The sequence below is a fragment of the Empidonax traillii genome, unplaced genomic scaffold, assembly GCF_003031625.1.
Source record: "Empidonax traillii isolate 1590-97213 ecotype Southwest subspecies unplaced genomic scaffold, ASM303162v1 scaffold90:size2128546, whole genome shotgun sequence".
In the NCBI taxonomy this organism is placed as follows: Eukaryota; Metazoa; Chordata; class Aves; order Passeriformes; family Tyrannidae; genus Empidonax; species Empidonax traillii.
In genome coordinates, this window is record NW_020955283.1 from 259,150 (window position 1) to 272,470 (window position 13,321).

At 42.3% G+C, this 13,321-nt stretch overlaps 1 protein-coding gene across 1 annotated transcript in view; it reads right to left on the reverse strand.

Moving 5' to 3' along the window:
• The window catches only part of PRTG (protogenin), a 78,001-nt gene extending 65,626 nt beyond the window's left edge, over positions 1-12,375 (reverse strand). The window contains 2 exon segments of the mRNA XM_027881466.1: positions 11,388-11,690; positions 12,309-12,375. Coding sequence (XP_027737267.1) covers positions 11,388-11,690; positions 12,309-12,375 — 370 coding nt within the window.
• Positions 12,376-13,321: the final 946 nt, after the last annotated feature.

Genomic DNA, 13,321 nt, shown 5'->3' on the forward strand with positions numbered 1-13,321 from the left:
CATGAAAAATTTCTACCCAAAAGGGTAATATGTCAGAAACACAACAACTACAGTTCTGCAGTAGAAATATTTAAGGGGAAAATGCCACCAGCCCCCTTAGAATAGAATCATCATCTGCACACACCAAAAAAAAAAAAGCAGAAGAAAAGTCTAGCACTGGTATTTTTTTGGCAAGAATCATGATCAAAACCATCAACAGGCTTCATCTCTACTATGCAAAATAAAGTCTGGCAGCCAAATCTCTTTCCTGGGGCAGGTGTTTTTCCGACTGAAACAACTCTAGGCTCTGCTATTGCTTCAGAAACAGCCTTGCTAAGAGGACTATAGGCAGGCCACGCTGACAACTCAAATATATATCCCCTTACCTAACACAAACATTTTCATTATTTTAAATCAAAGTAACACCTCATTGAGGTTACCTTCACACTGCTATTTCTTGACATGGTCAGAGTTAATCTACCAGTTAGTAGCTCTTCCCAGAAAGTCCCAAATCCACACTACTCCTGCCTACTTACCTCTAGCCAGCTCTAGCAAACTAGTGGACTCATTAAACTTCTTTAATAGCTTCATGTTTATGTCATCAGTGGACTTCCATATCTAGTACACAACAAAAATCCCACAGGCTACTTACTGCTAAATGAAGGGCATTAAAGAAAATGTCAACATTATAAACGCTGATCTAAACACAAAGCAGAGATTATGAATGTGCTTCATTCTCTCAGTAGGATCTACTTCCAGTATCACCTCTGGTGTTCAAAGTGCACGTGGCTCTAAAAGAAAACTGTTTCTAAACTGAAGTATAATAAAATTCTTCATGAGAAATGTTTATTTTGTTCTTAAAACTGACAATTTTCAATCAAGTCTCTGGCCATAAAGGAGCCTAATGTACTACCATGTGCTCCACAATGACACCTATTAGCAGATTAGATATGTTGCCTTCTATCCAGAGAGTTTCCTGCAGCTATTTTATTATAGATAATAGAGGGGTTCCTTTAGCATGCATAGTTTTTATTATTTTGGTTTATTTATCTTAAATCTATGCAAACCCAGTAATTATATTGAGGGGGGAAAGGGGGATAAAGCCCTGTTTAGATTTCAGGGATTCACCATCTGAAAGCTTTTATTCTTCCACAGTGAAGGAAAGTTATGACCTTTGACACGTGGCCATGGTGCCAAAGAAACTGCTCATAAATGTGTGTCAGTAAAGAAGCAGAAATCAATAAATTCATTTAATCCAGTGAACTATTATGTATTGAGACACGATATATTTTAAAGACCCAACTGCTCTACTCTTTCCCTCAAAAGACAAAAATTTTATGTAATGTATTTTTGGATATTTAATTTTTTGAAGGTTTTGCAATCCAAATATTATCTTAGGCCTATTAATAAATATTTTAGTCAAATTATATCACAATTTATGAAGTCCATTTAGAAACATCCCCAGTACAGTTGGATTCAGGTAGCACAACAGGAACACTAGCAGGTGGGCAGATACCCTATTAACAACCTCTACTATTACGAGAGACAGCAATCCATAGAAATCAAACACTGGCAGGTGTTAAAAGGGTGTATTTTTTCCGCACTGGGAGAAGAGCACACTGCTCAAGAGCAGAATGAAGGAAATATTGTTCATTCCAAACACAGTAATTTTAAAAGACCAGACAAGGCACTGCCCTACAATGTGTTTTTTGAAGGCTTCCAGCAATGCATTTGGTCACCCATCATACACTCTGTGAGAATCACCAATAAGCAACATCAGGTGAAGATTGTGACCATTAAAAACAGGACCAACTGCCACGTGCTGGGGATGACACAAAACTCCCATCAGCACTACCATGAATTCCATAGTTAATTTCTTGTGCACTGTGGGATAAAATTGAGCTGCCTTTCTGGCACAGACTGGCTGAACTAATAAAAGCAGTATCCACTTTCAACCTCTATTGAAGATCAATGATAAATCTGCTTGCAAACTGTGGGCCACAGGGCTGTTTGCATAAATAAGCATTACAAACAAGGGGGGGGGGGGAAGAGCTGGTCATGTGCTCACTTAAGCTTTTGGAGGTGGGGGAAGGAAGTTTCACCCTTGTAATTTGGGACACACTATGTACAAAGTTTCTCTCCTCAGGCAAAATGACAGAGTCGTGCCAGAACTCCCAGAGAACATTTCCAGTTAACATCAATTTACCGGATGTCACAGACAAGTTTAATGAACAAAATGATAAATGTCTGTCAATGGCTTCATAAAGTCAACGAATTCTCATTACAAAGAACATACATAATGCACAGCTCTGCCTGAGGCACGTGTTACATTATTAGAGGTTTACTAGAGATCTTGATGTGGACAGCGAAATGGTAATTTAATAATTTACACTAGTTAATTTGCTGATAAGTCACCTAAACAATTTATTAATATGTTGAAGATTGTACATGCAGGAGTAAAAATTCTTCTGCATGTTCAAAGGCTTTAAAATTAATTTTAGAAGTTTCTTTGAAAGGTAATGGCTTATTTGATAACTTCCAGTTGTAACAGGTTGTAAAACAAAAAACAATACTGTGTAACACTGAGCTGTTTTTATTGTATATTATTGTGATGGCTATCAAAACAGCTTTTTCTTAATCATAATTATTATCTGATTTTAAGTGACAGATAGAGAGATTCTGGTCGAATCATTTTTACCTCATCTAAATTTGGGGTCAAAACTGACCTTAAAGTATCTTATGACACTTCCCTCCTCTGCCACAGCTGTGAAAATAAGCTCCACTTGAAAACAGCACCTCCTTCCAGTCATCAATAAGGAATAAGAAAGGAGGGGTCACCAGAAGCAGTTTTGCAGATCCACAGCAATGATATAGCACATATGTGACAATTTGTAAGAGAAAAGGAAAAAACAAAAACTAACTAAATGCAACAAAACCAGCCTGCACCTGGTGAGAAAGAGAAGAGAGTGGGAACATGGGAGAGGACAAAGATGGGAGAATTCTGAAAGTTAGAACAGATGAGCAAATAAATGAAATGCTCTTCTATTTGATACGTTTTCCTCTCCATTTTAAGGTGTACAGAAAGTGAATTGCCCTCAGTACAGCTTAAAAGAACTGACCAGCCCACTTTGTAAAACATGCTGATGGAGGACTTTTCTGATTTTAGAGGGAGAAGATGGAGCACTGCTGCTTCACAGGAGCAGCTCATGCTGCAAAGGCTGAGATGCAAGTTGTTTTTCTAAACTTATTTCATCTTGTTTTGTCTTTAATCTGAAACGGCTCAAAGGGAGCTAAAAAAAACCCCCGAAACATTAAGATTTTACACAAGAAATTCTGATCTACTGAAGTGAGAACAAACAATGCAACCAATCAATGCAACCAGGATTATTATCTGAAGACACTAAAAATCCAGTCTCAAGATATAGAGTTGCTTCTGCTCACAGAATCCCCTCCAGTTTCCAACTTTCATCCAAGACTATCTACAGGACACACACCACAACCTGTAAAGACTTCTTTTAATACAAAGCTGGGGGCAGTTAAACTAACACCAGATGACATGTTTAATGCTTGTAATGACTTTCATGTACCTGTTATGCCTGGTCAATCAGGTAGTTATTTCTTTTAAAGCTCTCTCTCATAAGCAAATGATTTCAATATTAAACTACTGTGCCTCAGAGCTAAAGAGCAAATTTCCATGACACGTCCTTCTACTAGAAGGTAAATTACAGCTATTATTAAAATCAAAATCATAATTTTAGCATGCTCTGAGGGTAGGAGACTGGGATGATATTTGTCTCACCCAAAGCTGCAATTCAGAAAAACTTGCACAGAATGGAATCTATTGCCCATTCCAGCACCTGCTTAAAACATGGGCTTGGCAAAGATGTTCCACATCTGAACACAGATACAGTGAATTGCAATGTTCTGCGACAAAACTCATCCCACCACCAGTCCCTTGACATCAGCCAGTATGTGGGAAGTTTTCTTCCTAAGATTCTGTAGACGGGAAAATATATCAAAGACCCTCTCTGCAGTCAGAGTCATGCTTTTCACAATACATTGCTATCACTACTCTGAAACAAGCATCTTAGACCTTGCTGTCCAGAACTTCACCAGGGCTTTGGTGGCAGGCACTGCTTCCAAACACGGTTCTTGTCAAAGGCTGGAGATGTAATTTGCTCAGTGGTATTCTACCACTGACAAAAACTGGTAAAATAGGAGTCAAAATGTAACTGTGATGTCCTGAGAGGAAAAGTGCTGATCACCATTTTCTGTTTTGTATTCCAGGAGTCATTCCTTTCCTCAAAACTTTGCCTAAATGCAGAAACAACATCATAAGATCATTTTCAAATAGTTTATGGGAATGAATGTATTCTCACCACTTTAGTCAGAGGAGGAAATCAGTTTATACAGGTATAAATGCAAGAAGCAGGATTATAGAAGGTTAAATAACTGCACTGTTTGCTGACTTCCTCCCCAGTAACCCTGCCAGGGCTGGTGAAGCAATATCTTGGTACATGGCAACTTTTGCCTCAAATGATTAAATTCCAATAACAGCTCTGGATATAATGCTTGTTGTCACCATTCCTATGCCTTTTATAACAAGTTCATTTTCAGTATTTCATTTCTCACATTGCATCCTACTGCTCTGACATCCAGCAAATAAGAGGGTAGTCACTGAATACTATCACAATGGCTACAACTTTCAGGCTAAAAGCAAACATAACTTCTTCAAGCTTAAGTATTGCAAAATTTACAGCTTTCTCATCAGCCAAATTCAGAAAATGCCCTGACCACAGTGGGAGTTCTAAATGTTGTTTACTGCAACAGTGGCACAGAAGGACTCAGGAACCCTGAAATCTTTACCCCATAAAATACAGAGATTGCACATTCTGTCATTCTTAGGTTATCACAATAAGAATCTAAGTGAACTTCAGGAGCACACAGCAGATCTGTGTGCCTCTGGGGGGAAAGGATACTATTTCCCTAAGCTGCAGATGCACTGGTGTGTCAGAAACCTCCTACCAGAAGTGCAAAAGATGGGCACTTGAGAAACAAGCTCTTTGAACAGGGCCTCGAGATGCCAACTGTATTATTCAGATGCCAACTGTATTATCCAGATGTCACTCAGCTTTGTTAAAACCAAAAAGACTTCCCCTCACCTCAGAAGATCAAGTTTATTTTCATTGAAAAAAAAAAAAAAAAAGAAAAAACCCACAGAATTATTACTGAGAGTTATGAAACAAAGTAAAAGCAGCAGAAAAAAAAACTGTCCAGTAATGTTTATTTATATTTTTGTCTAATAAATTAGGAAGACCATCTTCCTCCAAAATTTTTACATACAGAAAAACCAGAAGAGGTTATAATAATTCCATACAGTATGTCACAGACAAACCATCCACACTCAGGTGGTTCCACAACCATCTCCTTCCTAAGTCTGCTGTTTACGTCTTTACAAAGTAACTATTTAATCCACACAACCAAAAATTGTTTCCACTACAGATGTAGGTTTTGGAAGGCTTCCAGATCAATTTCTAACTCCCAGCACAAATCATCCAGTGCAATTTTTTTTCCCACCGCTAACTCAATTGCTGAAACAATCAACTTTAAAATGTAGACACCGCTTAAAATGCTGCTGCTGCTTAAAAGCTATCTAGAGGATGACCCTAGTAACTAATGTTGACCATACAAACCACACTTACTCAACAAAATGTGGAGTCTTGACATTGTTGATTACTTTTTCACTTAGGTGGTGATTACCAGTTATAAAGACTGGAAGTAATCAATCCCAATTTAACAGCTGGGCCTATTGATGAAACAAAACAAAAAACAACCAAAAAACCAAAACAATGCAAAACTAAACAAAAGATTATATCCACAATTTTGGAGATAAAATGTGCAAAAAATACAAAATCCTGAGAAAAACAAACAAAAACTAAGCACAAATTGTCCAACAAGGGACGTGACCATATTTCTGTAGGGAAAAGCTTAGTAACTTTTAAATTCTTCCTCCGAGATTCTCTTTTGTCATTGTCTTAAATTGTTCTGCACACCATCAATAGCCACAGCTGTTAAATTGTGAAGACGTGACAACAAGTCTCTAGGCAAACAACTGCTCAGAGTGAGATCCTTTTCTTTAGGATAATCAGAGCTGGCTGACAAAAGGGGGCCTTATTGAATGCCCTTTCAACAATTTCTCCACCAAGAAATGCAGAGAAAGAGGGAGGGGGAAGAAAGGGAGCAGTGGGGGGGAGCAGCACGCTGCAGGAACAGAGCAGCATCTTTTGCTGCCATACATTGCTTTGCAAGTAGCAAAGAAATCTCCCCAGGTTCGTGCACACATCTCACACACAACTTGCACCAGGTAAGAACTGAGTGCTTATGGTCACAGCTCTGAACAATCGAGCACGGTACCACGTTTCCCTTCAACATTGCTCAGGTAGGTGAAAGTTTTATTAGCTCCAGAGTACACTGCCAGAAAGATTGAGCATTCTTTTGAAAAAGAAGCTGCTAAAAAGTTTATACATTATAAAGTTACGGGGATAGAAACTCGTAAAAATCCCAACAGCTTTGGTCTTAGTAGCTAGGAAGAAAAGCAAGCCTCAGTTTGGCTTTATGCCTGACACAAATTTGAAAATGGGGTGTTGAGGAAACCCATGAAAAGCTCACTCCTCAAGTAAGGTGGCAATGGAAACAAACACTGTGTGCACTAAACAAAATTGTGTATGTTTTTTTATCCTAGTAACAATATAAAAGCCCATCCCTTAGACTGTGGAAGAGCTCTTATAAGTGCCGACCAGTCACTGCTGAAAGTACCACCAAAAAAAAAAAAAAGACTACAAAAAAAAAAGACACAAAAAAAAGAAGTAACTGTTGGTTATATCTTAAAAGGATGCTGACAGTGTCTTCTGTTAAAGTGCTGTAGGGCTTCAGGGGGTCAAAAGATGCCTGGGGGAGTTCTAGAGGAAAATCCTACAACAAGAGTAGTTAAGAAGGAAAATATTTCCCAGTTTTCTTATTTCTTCAGGATATTTCAGTTAAAGAACAAAAATCTTACTGTTCTTCACTGTTACCAACTGGCAGTGCTAAGACACTGAGCCTCATGGTCCTGCCTTAAATACTGGAACTTAAATGTACTGACGTTTCAGCAGCCTCCACTGAGCCTTCCCACCTCCACATCAGTCCTCTCAGTTACATCAGTGCAATCACTTTGAGTGGCTCCAAGACAAACCGTATCAGGGAACTCATTTGGGTTAAACACCATCTTTTGGTTTAATTCTATTATTTTAACCCAGCTCAGTTCCCTGTTCAGTTAGCCACACATGCAGCTGTGCCCACACAAGGAACAGCACAATGCAAGAGTGGGAACAAACAGCTGGAACTGCTAAGAAAACACGATTGTCACAGCACAGAATAAGGCTCAGTTGGGTGCACTCCCTAGTGGAAATATTTAAAAGCAGAGCAAAAGATGTTGTTAGGCTATGAAAACATAAATATGGGCAATTACTGGCAGGACAGTGGGACCATAAGTCACATCTCTGGTACAGCAGGTAAGCAAAATTATGAGTTTTCCCCAAAGTATAGCCTGCAATGTGAAAAGGCCTGGCGTTTCACAAGCTGCAGTGCAGTGAGCACACACAGTTTCCTCCTGGAGCAAGTTTCCAAAAACCTTCTGCTTGCATATCCTTTCACTCTTATGAAATGTAGAAACCTGTCCATTTCTTGTAATTTACAAACATTAAAGTCAATTCAGCCAAGTTACAAGAGGAGAAAGGGTTATCTAGGAGTGTTGTTTATATACCATCCAACCATCTTAAGACTTCCATTTCCACTTTTTGTGAAAAGGAAATAAACAGTGAGCATCCTGTCTAATCACTACTCTGAATTACTGGCTTCAGAACATGATCCACCTTCTCCATTTTTTCTTAATACTATCTTATTGGAGGTATAAGTTTTATTTTTAGACAGAATCTTAGTAAACTGTGGTTAAATTGTTGCAATTTAAAAATGCAGGAATACAAAAATTTCAGCTTGTTTTCTTTTGACTGATTCAAAGTCATACCAAAGAGACTTTCTCCACAGTCCACATTCCTCTTATATTCCATTAAAAGTGACCACTCTCAGTAGCAGTGGCAGCAGTAAGTTGAATTTTGAGTAAGTCATATTCTTATCACTTTACCTCCACATGAAGCCTCACAAAGAAGCACACAGGACCTCCTCTTTTCCCCCCACATCAATCAGCCTGCTTTGGAAGCAACTACAAGCATGTACTCAGACTAATATTTAGTTTTACCTAAGCACTACCTCAGCACCACAGTTTCCTTTTAAAAAGTAGGGGGATCTCAAAAAAAAAAAAAAAAAAAAAAAAAGCCCTAAATTAGTCAAATTCTTTTGTGCATGGATGAACAACAGGAAAGCAAAGCCTTGGGGCCTCTGGGGAGGAACCCTGTCCCTGCAGACCTACTCTGATGTGCTCGGGAGATAAGGCTCCATAGTGACACTTAAGGAAAGGCCTGCTCACATTTGAATTTCTGCATTCCTCAAGAACAATTCATGGCAATCACTAACTTTGCAGAGGAGCTACATGAAAGCTTTGGCCAATGAATGAGGGTCATCTGCTCTTTATCACAAGGGTAAACCTCATCCTGGCCAGTTTCTAACCTTTTAACCCTGTGAATTCTTAATTTGCACATGAATAATGGGATTCTTGCCAAGAGTGCAACCTTCAGCTTCCAGTTTCTAACTTTAGAAACCAAGACCTGATCTCCTTGTGTGTTCAGATCTTAAACTCTTGGACAGATTAAACTTTTTGATTTCCAAATGCAACACTAAACATTACAATTCTGAAGTAAAAGATAAGCTTATTGGCAAAACCTCTGACCAGGCAAAGTAAAAGAACATCCTCGCACCCTGCTGCTACCAGTAACTGAAGGGAGCATTTGCTTTTTTCCTCCAAAGAAAGAATGCCCATTTAATGCCTATTCTCTACCTGTTTAATATGTATAGTTCCTTCTATACCCTGACCACAAGGTAATTTGCCTTTGCAGCAACTGCTTCTGAACAAACTTATAACGCTACAAAATCCCCTATAAGGCTTTCATTTTTTCACATAAAATGTTTGCAAAGTTCAATCAACTCACGATAGCAGGCAGAAACACTGTGAAAATGAGAGAGAAAACTAATTTTGCACATATGGGCTCCAAATTATAACAATACAAATTACTGCCTAATTTCACAGCTTCACAGTAAAGATGACATTCTTAAACCGGTCAGATTGGTGCTTGACTAAAGAGAAGAGACTGCTGCATAGGATAACTTCATGTTTGACCACTAGTTAACCACTTAATCACTAAGTCAACAACACCTACTGTGATCATTATGGATCCGCTATCTCTTCCAGTTTTCTCCAACAGCCATAGAAAACCTTTCAAGTATTCAAAGAAGAAAAAGAAGCCTTTTGTCACAGTCCTACAGAGGAGCAGAGGAAGGGGGGAAAAGAAAGGGCTGCAAAACAAGAGCCTCACTCCACAGCATGCAATCTATTGGTCCACAAGTGAAAATTAACAAAACAAAATCAAAGTATCTTTCGGGTGAAATAACATACACCTGAGAAACAAACATTTACAAAAGTTCAGTACTATCTGAATAAAACCAGATATTACCTCTGCATTACTACACTGTACTACATAGTGCTCTGTACTATTCCAGAAGTTCTCTGATATTGAGCATAGAGCTCATCCTGCAATGTCTGATTTAAAGTGAATTTTCCAGTCCTACACACAGAATCCATCAGCCACTGCTTAGCTTTATGTTGCTTAACAACAACAACAAAAAAATCATATCCTCTTAAGAAGGGTTTTCTTCAGTCTAGTTACTAATGGTGCTGACACTCTGAAACATAGTGATGTGAAATTAAATGTCAAAAATATTAATATATGTTTCACCATTTCACCAAAAGTACCCAAGTATTGTTTGGTCTGTACGTGAATGAGATGCCACGATGCAACGAAATAAGTAGGCAGGTTTTTGAAATCGAGAGTTCAGAGTTTCACGTTCTTACAGCACGTGAAAACTCATCACTTACTTGGAGCCACCTGCTTCCAGGCTGGCTTTGAATGGCCCAATGTTCTGGCTCACTGAACAAGGTTTTTCACACCTTCCTGGGGTATCTTATGGACAGTTCTTACAATCAGTTCAGAAGCACGCAGAAAAAACCAAGAAATGTCAACATTCACACGGTTTTTAATGTAAGCTAATGTACCAATTAACTAGATACAGGTTGAATTTAGGAAAAGCTACAACTTACAACTAATGTGAAGTTTCCACAAAGGTACCAGCACCACAGTTTTGTGCAACTTGCTACTAAGAACAGGGTCGAAGAGGTCAAAGGAAGTCTTTTCCTATTAGATTAAGTTCATCAGTTAAGTCCTATTATAGAGGGAACATGAGAAGACTACATAAACTGTGTACTCTCTGTGTTATACTTTCTTTGAAATGAAAGTTTTCTTTACTTTAAGAAAATTTACTTTTCTTTGAAAAGTACATTCCCATGTACTTTTGGGAAGCAAAAGGTGATGGTGTTGTAGAAGCAGTCTAATGGCAAAGCTCTGCACTGCCATAGAAAGAGGCACAGGATTCAGTTCTAACACACATCTCTTGCTCAATATGTTTAAAGGTGGTAGGAAAACAGAGGGCAACAAACACCCGGGGTCAGACTGTTAAAGCCATAAAGGCACTTAGACACAACTATTTCCTTCACCATTCATCCAGCAGTTGGGAGTCACCCTAGAAATGTGACTCTCCTACTGGAACCACATTACAGGCCCAAAAAGGGACAGCACCCACATCTGCTTGGCTGAACACATGTGCCAGAAAAGCAAGGCCTTAGAAATACAAGCCTCACAGCTGCCCAGAAAACCTTTCCCCTCTTTCTTCTCCCAAAGATAGACATCTATATTAATCATTCTGCCCTGCCCCGAGATGGCACAACACATCAAGCTACTGAACAAGGAATTTTTTTGATTTTTTTTTTAATCAGATTTGTAGATAACCCTTGTAAGGCTGCCAGAACAGCACTTGGGAAACAAGACCCATGACTTCTGTAGCCCGTTGTCAGCATAATTCTGCATCATCACCTGCTGCCGAGACTGGTGACACCCATGAGCCACCCACACTGCTCAAGAGGTCTCACAGGTGGCAGAGCCTCTCCTGCCACATCAGGGACCACCATAAGTTTTTCTCATACTCTTTAAACACTGAAAAAGAAACAAAGGTTCTACAGAATTGCTCTATACTTTTATACTTTAACTTTTCAGGTACATAATCAAAAGGATGGGTTGTTGTGTGCTGTTCAGGGAACTGCCGTCACAAACTCACGAGCAGGTTAATAAACAAGAGGTGGGACTTACTTGCTAGAGTGAGGTGGCTTTTTTGACTGAGAATGGCCCCATATTTGTTCAGAGCTAAACACTGGTAAAATCCTTCATCAGACAGCTCTCCTTTTTTTCCTTCCACCTCACTGATATACAACGAGCCATTGGATAAAGTGTAGATCCTTTCATTTTCAGACACTTTGCCTCCATTTTTCAGCCATGTAATAGTTATAGGAGCTTCACCACGGGCTTGGCAGTCTAAAACCACCGGATCCTTCCTTGAGACAGTAACGTCCTGAGGCTCTTTCACAAAAAACAGTTCGCTAAAGCACCACACTCCTGAGAGAGAGGGGAAAACAACAAACAAACATTTTGCCTGTAAGGACAGACGTATAAGCAGAGACGTGCGAGTTACCAAGCGCACTGCGAGCTGCGAGTCATCCTCGCAGCACGAGGCAAAGCTATCGCTATCACACGCTCCGCGCTCCGAACTCGGACAACTCCCGACAAACTTGGTGCTGACTCCAAGCGGCGCGGAGCCATCGGGCTGTAAAACGCCGCGGCGTTTGCCCGCTCGTTTTCAAACGCGCTGCGCCCCGGAGATCCAGCGCCCTCAGCACCGCCGCGGCCCGAGAGATGCCCCCGCAGCGGCGGGGCGGCCGGGCAGGTGCGGCCGCTCGCCGATTTTACGAGGCTGCCAACGGAGCCGGAGCGGGGCGCGTCGTAAAAAGGCTGATTTTACAAGGAATCGCCAGCCAAAGCCCCTCGCCGGAGCGCGGAGGGTCCCCCCGGCGCTCCTCCCGCCCCGTCTGCGCGGCGCGAACAAAGCGCTGGGGCCGGGGCCGGTTCCCGCTCCCTCCTCGGCCGGTCCCAGTTCCCGCTCCCTCCCGGCCAGTCCCGCCGGATAAATAAAGCCACGTGCGGCGGCCCCGGAGCTCGGTCGGACAATGGCTCGGCCGGGCTCACCTGGCAGCAGCAGCAGCGGCAGCAGCAGCGGCGCCATTCAGCGGGACGCGGCGGGCATGCCCCGCCGGCCGCCCCACACACCGGTCAGCGCCCGAGGGGAGGAGACTGCGTACGGACGGAGCGGCCCCGGCGCGCCCGTCCCGGCCCTACTCTCCGCATCCCGTCTCCATTGGCCTTTGGGGATGAGAGGGGCGAGGGGCAGGGCCGGGCGGAGGAGGGAGGGAGGGAGGGCTGTGGACGGGGCGGGCCGCGGGGCGGGGGGTCGCGGCGGACAATGCCCCGGCGCGGGAGGTGGCAGGACCGACCGGCCCCGAGCACGAGGGGCTGTGGGAGCCGGCGCCATCTGGGCCGAGCGCGGAGCCGGAGATGTGGTTTCTCCACATCATTTAGGACGGCACCGGGACCCGACGGCAGCTCCCCGGTGCTGAGCCCCCTCAGCCGAGCAGGAGCTATTTGCTGGCCGTGCCTTCTCCGAGCACCGGCAACACGTGCGCTTGGCCAGACCCGGCCGTGCCAAAACCGGGGCTGCCCACCCCGAGCACCGAAGCGGTGCCGCCCCGCGCCCTGGACCCCGCAGTGCCCGGGGTGTCCAGGCGCGCCGGAGCACCCTCATGGCCAGGTGAAACCGGCTTTCCCCACGCACACAGGCAAATGTTCGAATGTGAGGATGGGCGTTCGTAAGAAATGAAAAGCCGATTACGTTAGTGGTTCTCACTAACCCCTTCCTACAGCCCCGATAAAAGCAACTCCAGATGGCCATGCAGGACAGCGCTCTGCTGCCGAGGATGAGCTGTTCTTAACTTGCCTCCTCAAAAAAGAGCCCGAAGATTACCTCTGCCTCAAGTCCAAACTAGCTTGGCAAAATGCAACCTAAACTGCAACTGCAAACGTATGGCTTGAGAATTATGCTTCACCACCCTCTGGATAATGTGTATGGGGAGATACCATCAAATGCTGCCGTTATCATTTAAGCTTTCAGTCTCATCCCTGATTTTACTCCATGC